Source organism: Choloepus didactylus, chromosome 17 (genome assembly GCF_015220235.1).
Source record: "Choloepus didactylus isolate mChoDid1 chromosome 17, mChoDid1.pri, whole genome shotgun sequence".
NCBI lineage: Eukaryota > Metazoa > Chordata > Mammalia > Pilosa > Megalonychidae > Choloepus > Choloepus didactylus.
In genome coordinates, this window is record NC_051323.1 from 70,639,766 (window position 1) to 70,658,546 (window position 18,781).

The 18,781-nt window shown below is 39.4% G+C and overlaps 2 protein-coding genes across 3 annotated transcripts in view; one reads left to right on the forward strand and one right to left on the reverse strand.

The window, feature by feature from the left end:
• The window catches only part of TGFBRAP1 (transforming growth factor beta receptor associated protein 1), a 64,252-nt gene that overhangs the window by 18,976 nt on the left and 26,495 nt on the right, over positions 1-18,781 (reverse strand). For both annotated transcript variants that reach the window (XM_037806823.1, XM_037806824.1), the window contains exons 3-4: positions 16,136-16,330; positions 13,379-13,533 (exon numbers count right to left, since the gene is read on the reverse strand). In XM_037806823.1, the coding sequence (XP_037662751.1) occupies positions 13,379-13,533; positions 16,136-16,330 (350 nt within the window). The remainder of the gene's footprint in view (positions 1-13,378; positions 13,534-16,135; positions 16,331-18,781) is intronic.
• Positions 7,220-9,950, forward strand: LOC119512248 (ATP-dependent RNA helicase DDX18-like). The gene has a single exon (XM_037806825.1). The coding sequence runs from the start codon at positions 7,303-7,305 to the stop codon at positions 9,316-9,318; it is 2,016 nt and encodes a 671-aa protein (XP_037662753.1). The 5' UTR covers positions 7,220-7,302; the 3' UTR covers positions 9,319-9,950.

Below are 18,781 nucleotides of genomic sequence, written 5' to 3' on the forward strand. Positions count from 1 at the left end.
CGATTGGCACCTAAAGGCTAGCAATTCCATTCTCCCAAATCAGCTTTAAAAGGGGTATCACTGAATTTTTAAGGATCTCTTAAAAGTGTAGCTAAACACAGATACACCCCCCCATTCCCCCCAAGCTGACGTCCCTTTAGAGACATCTGTAGAAGCAGGCTGCTTAAGCCTGTCCTTTTTCTTCTCACCACACGCCTTTACTTTCCCTCCCTGACACCAGCTCGTCTGACCTAAAGACTGGCCTCGTCATGCCATGTGACAGTCAGCAGGCAGAAGAGGGCCACAGGGCTGCCACCAAGGATGCCAGTGCCTTTCCCAAAAGAAGAAGAAATAAAGGCCATCCACTTGGCCAGGAGGATAAAAAGACTCCTGGGCTAGGATAGAAGAGCTCCATCATACCCAGGTTTGCTGAAGAGAAATCAGATGGGTGACAATTTATTCCTCGTGGCTGCAGGATTCAAACTGTCAACTACTCTCTCTACATGAAGGGCAATACACTCCCAATCTCCAAAATTACAGGGGTTGTTCTCTGTATCCTAGTCTGGAAATGCTATGTAGACTCGGAAGGAGCATACACATAGATTCTTTCACCCTAGAAGTAAGCGCCAGGGATGCGGTACCCACGGATGACATGGAGAACGCCACAGACTTTGACTTAAAAATGGCTGATCAGAAACTTCAGCAAACACACAGCCAATCTTTGTTTTCTGAAGGTGATGGTCTACTTTCCAAATTGTCTACTTTGAACGGACACCTTCTCCTATTCTGCTGAGCTTATCCTGAACCACCTGGAGCCATGTGGATCCATATCAACGCTGACAGGAAAAGGACAGGAAGGAAGATGACATGCGTGGATGGCCAGAGAACAAGGAAGCCTGCTTATTTCCCGGACTCCAGAGCAAACTCAACAGTGGAATTTTTAACTTTCTTTTTTTCATTGCCAGTTGGTACTTCAACGAAGGCAGCAGTTACAATTGGCCTCTAGTGGTTAAGCTCAATGGTGAACGCTGATGGGCTGTACCAGCTGAGGCCCAACACCTAAGCCAGGCTGAGGAGATCGCATGTGTTCTGGGAGAAATTTGAAACCAAAGGCAAAACCTGTATCATTACTATTATATTTCTGAATTGAGATTTCTAATTGTGATTTGGGGAACTGAAATTTTTGTAAAACATAAGACACCATTTTAAAGACTTCTAAACCTGTTTTTGAGGCTAAGTAAAATAATACCCAAGAGCTGCTGGAGAGAACAGTTCTTCCTAGCCGTAAATTCAAAGTATTACGGCTCCTCCTTCATATGCACTGCCTAATGAAATGTAAAATTCTCCAAGTGGATGTTTTTCCTTCATTGAACTTTGATAATCACCAAAGGAGCTGCGGTTAAAAATTCTGGAATCAGAATGCTTAGGCTTGAGTTCTGGCTCTGCCCATCCTTAGCTTGTGACCCTGGACAATTCTTTAGTCCTGCTAGCCCTGCACATCCATTTTTTAAGGTGGATCATGGAAGTATCTACCTCAGAGAGTTGTTGCAAAGATTAAGGGCATCGAGTCCCATCTGGCCTTTATTACAGTGCCTGGTGTATCGTAAGCATTTGATAAATGCTGCTTCTCTCTGATCTGAGCTTGTAGTTTGCCCTTCTAACTAATGCCAGAATTTAACTGTTTCCACTATCAAGATTTTTTTGGTGAGTCTTCCACATCTACGCAACTAGGGGGTGGGGGAGGAGTGGGGAATGGAACCCTTTTCAACAAAAGAGAAAGGGTTAAAGTAAATCAGTAGCTATATTTTTAAAAGGAAGTTTTCTACAAGTAGAAAAAACCTTTCTGGGGTAGCTGAAATAACCACACAATGGCAGCACAGAGGAGAAAATAAGGGGCAGGAACCTTCGCTGCAGACAACAGCTGCGTCCAGGTGGGTCAGTCCCGGGGCTCACACGCTTGGCAACCCCAAGAAGATGGGGGACATGTATGCGGAGCATTCTTATAAAACTAAGAACAGCCAACCTTCTAAACAACTTAATACAACAGGGAGTCAAGAGGTAAGGCCGGATCAGAACCATGCATTGGGTTATTTACTGCAACCAAGCAAAATGATGTTTTCTTCAAAGTCTGTAGGAACCTGGTAGGTCAAATTTGGACTCAGGCTATGATATTTTTCTTAGCTATAAGAAGAGTATTCTGAGAAAGACGACAATCACACCAAATGAGTCTGAAAATACTACTGATAGAAAGTTCATCACCTAGACATCAGAGGGGATAAACACATACACTGGAATGATCTGGACTTAGTGACCAGAGCAAAGGACAGTGCTGGCGGTGCTGTTTTCTCTTTTTCCTGGGCCTCCCTGCTCTCAGGGCTCTCCTATAGGGGTTCTTTAATCCAGGGGGACAGACTGGGGGGAGAGGGGTTGGGAGATTACAGGTCACCCTTACTAGGATATTAGGACACAACTGAGATATTAGATTATAAAGACAGTGTGAGACCTATTTTAGAAGTTTTTCAATACAAAAAAAAGATTCTCTTAAAAGAAGCAAATTCTACTTCTAGGATGAGACTTGGACCCCAAAGGGTAGGTACAGAGTAAGGAACAAACACCCCTGGCGCCCACCTCCAAGGCTCGACCCCACGCCTCTGCCAGTCGGTGTATCTCAAGGCCAGCGGGGCCACTGGGCACATCCCCCACCCCCCCCCCAGGAAGGAGCGCCAACCTGCAGAAGGCACACCGCCAAATACAGGCACAGAAACCAGATACAGACGCAAGAGGACAACCTATTATATTCACAGGGGACGAACATCTGGGACTCCTGTTATAATGCCTGGTAACCCCGAGAAGATGGGGACATGTGTGTGGAGCATTCTTGTAAAACTAAGCACAGCCAACCTTCTAAACAAAAACTGGTACATATTTTACACTTTTAACCAGATCCATACCTTCCTCTCTAATATACACTTGAGGGATGGATTGTTTTACTTATTCAAAAACTCCCTTAGTTATTGCCTAAATAGAGAAAACTTTCTCAAAGCCTATTGGGCAGAACCCTAGCCTCATGAGATTTTCCTCCTTAAAAAGCAATACACTGTGATTGGATACGTTTGTAAATTGGTGTGTGTAGTCGTATTTAAATGTTAATATATAAAATGATCTACAAAGGATATAAATAAAATGTATTTACATGGTGTATATATACTATACAAATATATATAAAATAATGTATTTATATATCTCCTTTCTTGGGGATTCACAGAAAACTAATAATAAATATAATAATATATGCCTTTTTAGGGAATCACAGTAAATATTAGCATATTCAAGGCTCTGAGAAATCCTTCCGTTAAGAAACTCACTTAATTTTAATTTTTCAAGACGGAACCTTTTTCCCACCCTGCAGCAACTGACATCTAGGAATGAGTGTCCTGCAAAATACAACTAGGAGCCCTGCCCCGGAAGGAAGCCTGCAAAAGATAAATGCTAAACAGAAAATGTAGTCAATGCCAGAAGTGCGAATAGTGGGGGCCAGCAGGGGGAGGGCGAGAAAAGAGGCAGCACGCACAACAAAATTCTTTTGGAAACTTCTGGGAAGAACATACAAGGAAACAGTGACACTGGCCACTTTTAGAGAGAGAAAAATGATGCTGTGAGAGTAAAAAAGAAACTTGCTATTCAATTTTTTTAAATCACATGCCTGTATTTTTTTTCTTCCAGATTTTTAAAAATTTTAAAAGAGGTAATATATTCAGTTCACAATGTTCAATATTCAAAACATCCAAAAGGAACATGTGAAAAGTCTCTCTCCTGCTCCCGTAGCCCAGCCAGCACTTCCCCTCCAGAAGTAATCAGTGTTTTTAATTTCCCGTGTAGACGTCCACTGATATTTTATGTACGTATAAGCAAACACTTTCTCCCCATTTTAACAGTAGTAGCATATCATACACACTCCTCTGCACTTTTTTTTTTTTTTTAACTTATTCTCTACTAGAAATCCTTCCATCCTAGGACATACGTCCTTGACTCCGTTTCCTGGTTGCACAGCCCTCCCACACATCGCTCAGCCATCATGTATTCAACAACTCCCTCCCGCTGGCATCTAGGTTTTGTTTGTTTGTTTGTTTGTTTGTTTTTAATGCAAACAATATTTCCATGAAGTCTTCTACATTATTTTGCATTTTTGTGATTAGACCTGCAGAATAAATTTCTAGAAATGGAACTGCAATGTTGTGACTTTGACAGATATTCCTAAACTGCCTGCCCCAGAGGCTGGAACAACTTACATTCTTCCAAGTCACGGATGAGAGGGCCTGCTGCCCCCACCCTCACGACACAGTATTATCAAACTTTTTGATCTTCCACAGTCGGATGGATAAGAAAGTATTAGCACATTTTTCATTTGTATGTTTCTTATGTGTGAGACAAAGCAGCTCTTTAGATATTCGCAAGACACTTGCATTTCATTTCCTATGAAATGTCTCTTCATGCTCATTTCTCTACTGGGTTATTCATCTTTTTTCCTAATTGATTTGAAGGTTTTCTTCACATATCGGAGAAATTACTTCTTTCTGTGTTATAAGCTGCAAATACTTTTCCTGGTTTGCTATTTATTTTCTGAATTTGTTTATAGTTGGTTTTACCATGCAGAATGTACATATGAGTGAGTGTATTGTGTATACATGCATGGATTTATTAATTTTTTTCTTTTATGGCTTCATGATTTTCAAAAAATTTATTTTAAAATGTTCCAAAGCAAAGGAATCTGGAAAGGGGGTGGCAGTGTAGTTTTTTAAATCTTTTGATTTCCCTATAAAAACAGAACAATTAGAATAGCAAAACTAAAATCTCACTGACATCATTTATAATACAGCTACGCAGAAAGGTATCAAACCACCAACAATTACGAGACCTGGGTGGTTTCAGAAACCATGGAAAGAAGTAGAGAGAAGGCAAGGGGGCTTGTGAAGTCACTGAAAGCTGAAGAGTCCCAAATTGCTAATAGGTAGTAGTAGAAAGCTTTGCAGGCTGTTATGAGGACAGCGGTAGAAAATGTGAGGGGACCTCATGGGCTCCAATTTGCCAGTGACCACTGAGAAATTAGACTATAAAGAGAAAGGAAAAAAATATCCTGTGGGCCTCCAAGCAAAAAGACCATGTCACTGGAAGGGAAAAGAATTCAGATCATCATCAGACTTTTTTGACTATGATGTTTTATAGTCAAAACATAAAGATAATGCTGGAACATATTTAAGTTTCTCACTCCTTAACATGACTCCAGGATTTTATATCCAGCCAAACTGGCCTTCAAGCCTAAGGCTGTCGATGAACAGTTATCAACATGTAAGAACTTGGGCATATCATTTCCATACGCCCATCTGGGTAATGCACCAGTGGATTGATTCAGAAAACCAAAACAACTAGAGGGACAGCAACATAAGGATGGGTGATGAAGCATTCAATATATATTTACCTATGGGACTATGACTAATTGATAATTGTAAAGGAGACAGTAAAGTACACAATGGCAATATGCTCTGCCAAAGCAGAGACAATAAAACCATCAAAAAACGGGAGAATATTGGGAGATTATCCAAAAAATACAAAACGCTTATTGACTGCCTTATACACATTAATTGGAAATAAAAGGATATTACATCAAAACAGATGCTGGGGGAAAAGAATGGGAAGGTGAAGAGGTCACACTAGTTAATTTCAAATATTACTCAAAGCAAGAAATCAACAGACAGTAGTCACCCCGACCACATAAACAAGAGAAAACCAAAGGAATTTTATAAAATTAGTATTATTAAACAAAATGCAAACCCTCAGACTAGAAGTATATAGAAAGATAGATAGACAGACAGGAAGGAAGGAAGTGGGGTGGTGAGAACATGCAAATAACAAACCACACAGTAAAAAATGGGGGGGGAAGTGAACAGGGTGAAGAGAGAGAAGTTGAGTTCATGCTTTTTGAATACACTTTGTTTTGTTGATTTCACTTTTGAACTAAGTAACTATTTTACATAATTATAAAACAAAATTGAATTTAAAAAACAATCCATACAAAAACAAAAGCCAAATGGAACAAACCATCCTAACCATGTACCCAGTTGGTGGCATCACCACACAGAGAACTATCCCAAGTGACTTTAAACCAGCCTGTACAGCCCTAGTGGGAATTTCCCTAAGAGAAAACAAAGAGACAAAAACATTCAAATATCAAATCGGGAAATGTAAACCCTGGCTGGATAGTCAATTATATGAAGAAATTATTGTTGCTTTGGGGGAGGTATGATAATATTACCATGGGTACATCTGAAAGGGGCACCCTTGGCTTTTAAAGAAATACACTGAAACATTTTTAGGTGAAATGGAAAAAAAATTTTGAGAGTTCAAACAAATAAATATAAATATTATCCATATAATGTGATACAAATCAAGATTTTTTTACATGGCTCAAACTGTTTTCTGTAAAGCACGATGTCTCTGTCTACTGCCTCTTCTTTTTAGCAGCCTAAACCTTAACTGTAACTTAAGCCCTGTTTTCTTAAAGTTCTAAACAACTCTGACCCTTTGGGATCTCTAGAAAAAACATTCCTATCATCCCAGTCCCATAGTTACTCTTGATAAACCCATCCCTAGTTAGAACTCAGTGAAGCAAAATGAGCACCAGCTTCAAATGAAGAGAAGGGGATGGAAGAGAAGGGGATGGAGGGTGAAGGACCTGTCTCCTGAGCTTCTGGCCTCTTCCCTCTCCTTTCCGGTTTCTCTAAGCCCAGGAGCTGGCATGTGGTCACAGGCATCCCAAAGTTAAAATAAGTAATATACTTAGCTATTGTGAGAATCATACCTAATCCTTAAAAACATATACCCATTCAGGAAGTCATTTCTAAACTGCTTTTGTCTAATATTTCTTTTACAGTTTCTTTTTAAAACAAAAACCTGCTACACAATTTATTGTATTGTGACTCTCTGTCTGAACACCAGCTCAAAGCGTTGCATTATCCATTAATTCATTCCTTCTTATTTTAGTACCAAGGTGAGCAAGGTGCAAGGAATATAAAGAGAAAAGAGCCTATTCAGGAATGAGAGGAGAGGAAAAACATGTTGTTGTGGAGTAAAGTGACAACTAATCAGGGGTAGTGTGTTAAATGCTAATATATACAACTATTTTATGTTACTAGAATAAACTTTTTTTTTTAAAATCTGTAGGACTGACTTCCGGTCGGCCACATGCGGCCCGGAAGGAAGTAACATCAGCCCCGAATGTGCCGGAATCCTGCTGCACCGCTGCGGTGAAGGCGCCCCGGCGACATCATGTCTCACTTACCGATGAAACTGCTGCGCAGAAAGATCGACAAGCGGAACCTAAAGTTGCGGCAGCGAAACCTAAAGCTACAGGGGGCCTCAGATGTGAGCCTATCAGAGACCCAAAATGGAGATGTGTCTGAAGAAATTGTGGAAGCTGGAAAAGTTAAAAAGTCCCTAAAACAGTCTATGAATGTGGGCTTGTCAGAAGCCCAAAATGGAGACATGGCTAATGAAACAGTAAAAAACATTAAAGTTAAAAAATCCCCAAAGAAGTCTACTGTATTAACCAATGGTGAAGCAGCAACACAGTCACCCAATTCAGAATCAAAAAAGAAAAAGAAGAAGAAGAAGAGAAAAATTGTAGAAAATGCTGGGCCTGATGCAAAAAAAGCAAAAACCGAAGGTAAAGTGGAATCTGAAGAAGAAGGTGCTGGAGCTTCTAAAGAAACAGAAAATAACGTGAAGCAGCCAGATGATGATGACAATGACAATGAAGTGCCCACGTTGCCCCTGGGACTGACAGGAGCTTTTGAGGATACTTCATTTGCATCCCTAACTAACCTCGTCAATGAAAACACTCTAAGGGCGATAAAAGAAATGGGCTTTACGAACATGACTGAAATTCAACATAAAAGTGTCAGACCACTTCTGGAAGGCAGAGATCTTCTAGCAGCTGCGAAGACAGGCAGTGGCAAAACCCTGGCATTTCTCATCCCTGCTATTGAACTCATTGTTAAGTTAAAATTCATGCCCAGGAATGGAACAGGAGTCCTTATTCTCTCACCTACTAGGGAGCTGGCCATGCAGACGTTTGGTGTGCTTAAGGAGCTAATGACCCACCACGTCCACACATATGGGTTGATAATGGGGGGCAGTAACAGATCTGCTGAAGCACAGAAACTTGTTAATGGGATCAACATCATCGTGGCCACGCCAGGTCGACTCCTGGACCATATGCAGAATACCCCAGGGTTTATGTATAAAAACCTACAGTGTCTTGTTATTGATGAGGCTGATCGTATCTTGGATGTTGGGTTTGAAGAGGAATTAAAGCAAATTATTAAACTTCTGCCAGTACGCAGACAGACCATGCTCTTTTCTGCCACACAAACTCGAAAAGTTGAAGACCTGGCAAGAATTTCTTTGAAAAAGGAGCCATTGTATGTTGGTGTTGATGATGATAAAACTAATGCAACAGTGGATGGGCTTGAGCAGGGATATGTTGTTTGTCCCTCTGAAAAGAGATTCCTTCTGCTCTTTACATTCCTTAAGAAGAACCGAAAGAAGAAAATGATGGTATTCTTTTCATCCTGTAAATCTGTGAAATACCACTACGAGTTGCTGAACTACATCGATTTGCCTGTCTTGGCCATTCATGGAAAACAGAAGCAAAATAAGCGGACGACCACCTTCTTCCAGTTTTGCAATGCAGATTCAGGGACACTGTTGTGTACAGATGTGGCAGCTCGAGGGCTGGATATTCCTGAAGTTGACTGGATTGTTCAGTATGACCCTCCAGATGACCCTAAGGAATATATTCATCGTGTGGGTAGAACAGCCAGAGGCCTAAATGGAAGAGGACATGCCTTGCTCATTTTGCGCCCAGAGGAATTGGGTTTCCTTCGTTATTTGAAGCAGTCCAAGGTTCCATTAAGTGAGTTTGAGTTTTCTTGGTCCAAAATTTCTGACATCCAGTCTCAGCTTGAGAAATTGATTGAAAAGAACTACTTCCTTCATAAGTCAGCCCAGGAAGCATATAAGTCATACATTCGAGCATATGATTCCCATTCTCTGAAACAAATCTATAACGTCAATAACTTAAATTTGCCTCAGGTTGCTCTGTCTTTCGGTTTCAAGGTGCCTCCTTTTGTTGATCTGAATGTGAACAGCAACGACGACAAATGGAAAAAGAGAGGAGGAGGTGGCGGATTCGGCTACCAGAAAGCCAAGAAAATTGAGAAGTCCAAAATCTTCAAAAACATTAGCAAGAAATCATCTGACAGAAGGCAGTTCTCTCACTGAAGACACACCTTCCTTTCATCCTGAATAACTTTGTCCTTAAATGGAGTATTTTCCCTTGCTCTAGCAAATGAACTTACTTCCATGATGTGTACTGATCTAATATGAGTATTAATTAACTTCAGTTGCAAGTACTGAGCACTCTTTATTTCCAGCATATCTCTTTTTTTGGGGGCAGAAAACAGTTCCGTTTTTCTTGATTTCCCAAGGGCAAAGCAAGGGAAATTTTAGTCTTTGTTGTAATGATACAGTATTTTAATTTAAAATCTTTTTTTCCCCAAATTTCACGTCATTGTTGTTAATAGAATTTTTTCTGTACCTTTCTTTCCTGGTGCCTAAAAATTTTTATGCAAAGATGTCTATACTAACTCACTGGAAAAGGCAGGTGAGAGAGGGTGTACTGGGGAGGTGGTAGTAATGCAGAAGATAGTCTTGGTTTATTTTTTGGTTTTGGTTGTTTCTTTGGACTTTCACAGCAGTTCTTGATCCTTTCTGGAAATGCTGCAGTATAAAAAGGCAGAGAGCTTTGGGAAATAACTTGGAAACACTTCAGGTTAAAGGTGGTATCCATTTTTATATACTGTCTGCTATTTGAATAAAGCACTCCTTGCAGTCTTTACAACGGGGGAGAAAATATGGCCTTTTGATCCTCTTTTATACCAATATAGGTGTATTGTATTGTTCTATATTTGGTAACTTTGCCAAGACCCTTTTTTAAAAAACAATAATTTGAAATTAACATTCAAATTTGTTAATTTCAAGCTAGTTTGGATTATGGTACTTTTGACTTTGTGGAGTATTTAAACAGCAAGATTGCGTATCAGTAGACTCGTAGCAAAGCCATGAAATAGTCATTGCTCTGCAAACATTCATGGTAGTGTCTTTGTGAGAAAAATTACCTCTTTCCAGAATCCATGAAACAAAAATAGATTGGCAATGAATGTTAAAAATGAAGGAAGGTCAGCAAAAACCAGCAAAGTCAGTGGTTTAGTCAGGTGGATTTTCTGTTGTAAGAGTACTTGATTTCTGGTGAGTTTTATGTCCTGTGGTAGTTCTATTTTGTAGCAGTTCAAAACCAAAAGTTGCTAGCGTCATTTTGCTATTATGCCAGGTTACGTTCATAGAGTCCTATGAAACAAGTACACTGAGAGCGACAGGTGTAGGGCACACAGTCTTACACATAGCATTCCAACAGGAAGAGAAGAGAGCAGTGTGCCGCATCTGGGCTTGACCACGGGTGCCGGGCCTGGCCCTGTCTTCCTGGGGATCAGACACAGGCTGCTGGGCTCCCAGGTCCTGGCTTTTAATAACTTTCCCTCCAGTGGCTTGTTTTGTTTGTTTATTTCAGAAATAATCATGTTTCAAAGAAGATACAAAAGCAAAAGGGCAAATATTTAATCATTGAACAGAACTGAATACTGTTGATATTTGGGTATTTAACTGTACAGTTTTTTCTAGGCATACTGATACTTTCAACTTTTTTTTTAACCTGAAGTTACCCTCTACCCATTACTTTGTAATAACCAACATATTTCTTAATGTGTATTTTCCCATGTCATTAAATAATTACATCAATTTGAAAAAAAAAAAAAAAAAAAATCTGTAGGACTATACACCACGAACAGTGAACTCTAAAATAAACCATGGACTATAGTTAATAGCACAATTACAAAGATGTTCTTTTATCAATTGCAATAAATGTATCACATCATGCAAGGTGTTAATAATAAGGTGGTATGTGGGAACTCTGTCGTTGTGCATGGTTTTCCTGTAAATCTAGAGCTTCTTAAATTAAAAAAAAAAAAAAGAAGAAGCAGAAGAAGGAATTATCAGCTCTGCTTGGAGGAATGAGAGGCTTTGGAGAGGGCATATTTAAGCAAGGCATTGAAATTGTATTTTATCAAGCACGCAAGTACAGTGCAATAACAGTGAAAGTACCTGGTCTGTTCCGGAAATGGGAGGCAAGGACATGCAGGAAGAAGAGCACCAGTTTCACAAGGCCTGGCTCTGCTTAACCAGCTGGCTGTCCAGTGGCAAACTCTTCTGAGCTGCCATCTTTGTCCGTAAAATGAGGACAGCTGTACCAGTTTCTACTGAGTTGTTCTGAGAATTAAAAAATAAATGTTTTTAACTGCCTCACAAAGTACCTGACATATTGTGGGGCTCCGTAATTGTCAGTTCCCTTTGTCCTCTACCTTTTCAGGCTGGAACGTGGAATTTATGCATGTGTGTGACAGGCAGGGGAGCGGGAGTGGTGAAGATGAGGCCAGAGTATGAAGTGCTCAAAGGCTGCCGGCTTTATCCTTGGGCACCGAGGCGGCCATTAAAGTATTTTAAGCAAAAGATTTTGTCCATATTTTAAAATAAAGATCATTCCAGTGGGTGGCATGGAGAATGCATTGCAGACACACATGAGAGAGACTATTAAAATAATTCAGGCAAAACATGAGAAGGGTTTGAACTCCTGAAATTGAGAATAAAGGCTAAATTTGAGAAATTCCAAGGGTATCTTTCTAGGGTGGGACATACGAGTTTGGAGGAACAGGGAGGAGGCAGAGTAAGAAAGGGAAAAACTCTAACATATAAAAAAAACCTGACATCAGGTTGGAGAAGAAGATGGCTCTTAATATTATTTACTAACTGCACATCTCTATCTGGGCAAAAAAAAAAAAAAAAAAAAAAAAAAAAAAAAAAAAAAAAGACGGGGGGGATGGGAAGCAAAGAAAACTGAGAGCTTCCTTAAGCAAATGTTACATATTTAAAGTTTGCAAAGAGGGGGGCACCCCGACACTAACCAAGAAAAGCACTGTCAGCCCTACTAACACCCAACACTCGCCCACAGTTGTCTTCCTGGGTCTTCCCGGCGTTACCACCACCTCTGATTTAAAGGAAGAAAAGGGGAGCCAAGAGCCAGCACAGAAGAGGCAGGACTTGAACCCCAGAGTTTTGATTCCAAATCCTAACCCTTCTCACCATATCACAGTGAGACTTGATGTAAATAGTGCACATGTAAGTGCTCAGCAGGGACAGGTCTTGAACAAACAGCTTTCTTTTTGCTTCTGCTGCCCCCTGCTGAATGTCAATGTATCAGTCCACTTGAACAAAACCTTTTCATCTTCTTTCCTCATATATCAATATTTTACTGTATAAAAGATGTCCTTTTCATATCCCAGAACCATAAACTACACATCCTACCTTCTTTCACTTTCAGAATCAACCCTCTGCTGCACAAAACATCTGAGGCCAAAATGCATTATTTTGTTCCGCAACAATCAAAAGTCATGTGTAAAATCTCACCGATTCATAACAAAGGCGTTGCTACTTATATGAGAAGTTCTAATAATCAATTTAAATTTTCATATGAAGTACACACACACATATCAAATATTATGTTTTAATTATTCTCAAATATATAGAGGAAGCTGAACTAACCTAAGAGCTGATCAAGTAACAATCTGTAGGGAAGCTGATTTCATCAGACAGAATAGTTTGCAATTATTTTATCAACTATATTTATCACACGAATTATATTTAAAATTAGTGTTGCTTAAGTGCACTAAAAGTTTTTCTACTAGGTAACTTCCTGTAGTTAATATAAAGCAAAACTTCCTGTAGTTAATATAAAGCTAAAGTTCAATTCAACCCCATCCCAATAAATACAAATTCTAAATTAGGAGAAAAATTAACCCGGTCTCATTCTTTTGGTTTACTAAGAACCATGTCTTTCATTCTTGTCTGAAGGATCAACGAACAAGAAAACTGATGAGAAATATAACTCAAAATATTAAGCCTGGAATTAAGTCAAAAGGTTCACAACCTGACTTCTCCACTTGTTAGTTATATAACATTAGTTGAGACTGTTCTGAGACCAGTTTCCATAACTGCAAAATGTAGATATACTATCACTTCCTTGGAGTCGCTGAGAAAATTAAGTGACAGATACAAAACCAATCAGCCTGACCTGGCGCACAGGGAGGACCAGATACAGGTTAGTAAAACAGAAATGTTTTCTACCTGATGGCTTGTAGGCAATGCTTTCTTCTGTGAGCAGTTAATTACAAACCTGAAATTTTTCTTTTGGAATGTTCCTCCGGGCTCCTTTTGCTAATACCAATGCCTCTTCCACCCTTCGACTTGCCAGAAGATCCTGTATTTGTTTTTCCAGAGGTAATGGAACCAAGATGTAAACTCCTTTACTTGTAGCAACAATCACTCTTCCTGTCAAGAAATTCAACATTGTTGGAAAGGAAAAACACACACTGCCTACAAGAAAACACACTGCCCAAACTGAATAATTATCTGATTTGTTGATCAATGTCATCACAGTTTTTCCAACACAGACTTCCTAGAGAAACTCTACATCATAATGCTTCCCTTTTCTTCTTTCCATACCTGGTTTAATACTACTTTCATATTATATAGTCGAATGAGACTGTAGAGATCAATCATGGAAAATTATCAATAAGAATTATGATATATCTCATTTAAGATATAAAAAATACTTTTCTCTCCATGTTAGTTTTCCTAAAACTGGGCTTATAATTCAATATTCAGAACCATATTCAGATCATATTTCATACCATCCAAACATGTCCAAGTCCTGGTGCTGACTTATTCATTCCCAAGAATCTTGTAAGTTAACCGGATCCGTGGCTGATGCTCATTCTTATTTTACTCATGACTCATGACACCTTCCACAGACAGGCTGCAGAAGAGCCAGAACTGCAATCCAAGGTAGCTCCTACCACCAAGCCTTTAAATTCAGCTTTGTTCCCTTCTGGAGAAACTCCTGAAGCTAAGCATTACTTTTCTTACAAGAAGGAGGGGTCAATCCTTTCTTTCAGAGGCTCTCCCACTCACTGGTGCTCTTCTCTCTTTTAAATCCACTGCTTCCCCTCCAGTCGCAATGCCTGGTTTAACTGAAGTTTCCTTGCCTGGACTGTCGCCACATCTTCCTTCCTTCTTTCTGTCCTGGTCTCTTGTCTGGACAACATGTCTTCTATATCACAACCAAGGTAATTTTTCTAACACTCAAACCAGATGCTGCCCCTCCTCTGAGCTGGTACCCCCTTTTCCAGGGAGCCTCCCTGTGCCAGATTGGATATGTTATGTTCCCCAAAACACCGAGTTCTTTCGTGCAATCTTGTGGGGGCAGAAGTATCAGTGTTGATTAGGTTGTAATCTTGGGATTAGGTTGTTTCCCTGGAGATGTGACCCACCCAACTGTGGGTAATACCTTTGATTAGATTATTTCCATGGAGGTGTGGCCCCGCCCATTCAGCCTGGGTCTTGATTAGTTTACCTGAGCTCCATAAGAGCTCAGACAGAAGGAGCTCAGAGCTGCAGCTCAGAGAGACATTCTGGAGATGGCTGTTGAGAGCAGACTTTTGCTCACGCTTTGGAGATACTAGCCCAAAGTTTGCCCCGAGAAGATAAGCCTAGAGACATTTTGGAGAACACCATTTTGAAATGCAAACTGGGAGCAAGCAGATGCCAGCCACGTGCCTTCTGAGGTAACAGGTTTTCCGGACACCAATGGCCTTTCTCCAGTGAAGGTATACTTATGTTTATGCCTTGATTTGGACTCTTTATGGCTGAAGAACTGTAAGTTTGTAACCAAATAAAACCCCTTTATAAAAGCCAATCCATTTCTGGTATTTTGCATAATGGCAGCATGAGCAAACTGGAACACTCCCCTTGCTCCCAGTTAGAGAGGACAATGCTGTCATTGTTCATGCTCCATGAGCCCTCTGCCCTTCGTTACCACTCAGTATACACAGCCCCTCAATATTATATGTTATTATAATAAATGTGTCGGCATCCCCAACTAGAATCTCACCCACGTAACGAGGGAGATGGTGTGCCTTGAGTTTTATCTTCAGTATCTGAAACAGCACTTGACCCAGGGGAGACAATGTTTGGTGCACTAAAACCTTTAACCAGCCAATGGAATTCATAAATCTAGATTACATCCTGGTTTGAAGAGTGATAGAAGTCACTCTTAGGACACCCGGGGAAACCTGCATATGGGTAGGATATTGGATAACACTATAGAATTAATGTTAATTTTTCGTAGGTGTGAGAATGGCATTGTGGTTATGTGGGAAATGCCCTTATTCTTAGGAGATACATGCTGAAGTATTTCAGGATAAATGCCATGATGTCTTCAATTTATTTTCAAAAGGTTCAGCAAAATGTTAATAATGGTTGAATGGAGGCAGATGGCATATGGGGGCTCACTTGATTTCTCTGTCAACTTTTCTGTCCATTTGAAAATGTTCATAGTAAACTTCAGGAAAAGTAAAAGGAAGTCTTCACCTGGCCAGCCCATCACACACAGGACTGCTCTGCTCTGCCTTCCGGCCTCATTACTCACCTCTGCTCCACAAACGCCTTGCACTACAGCCATGCTGAGCTGCCCGGGCCCCCTCCTCTGCAGATCCGCAGACCTTTCTCTCTGTCTGCAGGTTCTTTCACAACACACCTGCCTGGCTAACTCCCACTCATCTTCAAAGGTTTGGGTCAAATACCGTTCCTTCAGAAAGCCTTTCCTGGTAGCTCTAGGAAGTACTTCCTCCTCTGCTATCCCAATGAGTTTTATTCATCTCTCTTAACCTGCCATGGCTGTTTGCTTAAATGTCTACCCCACCTATTAATCTTGAGGTCCCTGTCTCAGAAACCGTATTACACTCTCCAGTGCATCTCTATGCTTAGCACGGTGCCCAATTCCTAATGGGCCCTTAATAACACTCATTGAAGAAATATTACCACAAAAGGCTAGACAACTAAATTTCATTAAGATTTCTAAATAAACTAGTACCTTCAAAGTCCTGTAGAATGTGGCCTTCCCTGAAGGGCAGGGTCTGCTTCTGCTGTTGATCTAACATGCTATGAACCGTAATGAATTCATCATCTAGAGCTATGACATATGGAAAGCAAACAGCTGCCCCAATCACGTTCTCTGACCAGTGGACAGGGGCACGTTGGGATATCCCAGCTACTGTTGCAAACATGCCTATAAAAATAAGAAGAAAGAGTTAGTTAGGACTTCAGATGACCATGGTACTTTTTTTTTTTTTCTGTAGATGTATCTGGATGCAGAAGACTCCCACATCAATTTTTCTGTACAGTCTTATATTTCAGGAAAGAAAAGATAATATAATGTGCTACATGTATGAAGAACCCTATATGGTAGATAGAGAACTCTCTTACTCAGAATTTGTTCCTTATATTTACTTCCAATTAAAAATGAGGTTAAAAATATTTCTACATATACCCACATGAAGGTTTATAAAGCACATATCCTTACATACAAGGAAAAAGTTACTTTCAAACAAGAAGCATCACACACAAAAATTTAAGAAGCTTCACATGGTTTCTTTCATATTCAGTCCTCCAACTGGTTTGCATCTCTAAGTGATCATTTTTCCTTATATATTCATTCAACAAATATTGACTAAGCACTACCGTGGGCAAGGCACTCTCTCAGGTGCACTATCAGGAGTTCTCCATGTTCAGAGTTTGTCTAATTTTGGATACACATACTCTATAATACAAGGACAGAACCAATTTTGCAACTCAAGATGGATTGCTATTGTTTGTCAATAATAATTTGTCAGTAATAATTAAATGACAGTTTACCATGTTCATAAAGCTCGGAGCTAGCCATTTCCAAATAGTTGTAGATGGTCCACAAGGATATTACTAATTATGGGGGAGAGGGGCAGGTAGGAAAATTAATGTATTCGCCTAGCAAAGTCAATCCATTTTAACTTCATTTGCAAATTAGTTGACATAAAATGTGTTTAAAAGCAGCATGCTGTTGCCTCCTAATGATTAGATGCTGCTGCAGGAGACAGTGGTGTTTACTGCACATAACAGAGAAGGGAGGCATGGTGGAGAGAGACAGATATGGAGAACATTTTAAGATTAAAACAATGGAAAGTACTTAAAATAAACCATATGAGCAAAATTCCGGAACTTGAAACCAATGACCCTTCTAAGTTTTCTGTGGTTACTAAAACCGAAATACACTGAACTTACTGAAGCATGTACATAACTCTTTGCCTCTACGTTGGGCTGTTCTTGAAAATGGGTATCAAGTGGCATCTCACACATATGCGCACGTACCTTGCTTCTACGTAACATACTCTGAGGATCTCACTGCAGAGCGCACTGTATTTTGAATTTTCGTTTGGCCCCACTTAATGTTTTAAATATTGGCTCTCTGCATTTTAAGTAGCAGCAATGAGAAACCGTCAAGATGATGGAATAAAAAGCTGCGTGCGCACACGTGTGTGTGTGCGTGTTTGTGACTACCAGTCAGGAGTCACAGTTGCTAAATGTGAATCATTCTTCCACATTAAGCATTTCCCTTTGATACTTTAAACTCTTCAAAATTAATAAGAAATGGACTAACAATTCTAAAGAAAAATAGACAAATTATGTGAATTGACAACTCATGGATGACAAAATGCAAATATATGAGGAGATTCCCATATTCAGGAAAACACAAATTTTTTAAAAATGAAAAAATTACCCATCAGATTGGCTAAGTCTCAAAACTGATAATACCCAGTATTGGTACAGTTATGAATGTATGCTTATACTTTAATTCAGTGATTCTATTTTTAAATCTATCCAACGGAAACACACTCTATAAATCAATATATACAAGGGTGTTCATTGCAGCATTTTTAAGAATAGAATAAAACTCAAAAGAGTATTATATATGGCTTTACGTTAAGTCATCAGGAGCAAAAAAAAACTCATTTAATAAATAAATACATACAAAAAAATCATAAATTAGCATATTGAGCATCAATTTGAACTCAATAAATAAAAGAAATAAGCCAGGTGCTTACTATATAGAGAGCACTGACTTAAGTACAGAGAAATAAACAAACTGAAACATTCAAGGAACTCACCCTTGGTGAAGAGGTTAAGGCAAATACAAAAATAATTATTATCACAGAATAAATACAAACCAAATATAAACTGTATACCATAAGAAAGGTATAAAAGATCAACATACAAAAATCAGTGGCATTTCTATAACACCAGCAATAAACAATCCAAAAAGGAAATCAAGAAAACAATTCCATTTATCATAGCAACTAAAATAATAAAATAAAGAATTAAAAGAATAAGTTTAACCAAGGATGTAAAGGACTTGTACATGGAAAACTACACAGCACTGCTGAAAAAAATTAAAGAATACTTCAACAAATGGAAAGACATTCCATGTTCATACATTGGAAGGCTTAATATTGTTACGATGTCAATACTACCTTAAGCAATTTACAGATTCATTCACTGGAATCCCAATCAAAATTCCAACAGCCTTCTTTGTGAAAACGGAAAAGCCAATCATCAAATTCATATGGTAGGACAAGGGGCCCTGATTTGCCAAAACCATCTTTAAAGAGAAGAACGAAGTTGGAGGTTTGACATTTCCAGATTTCAA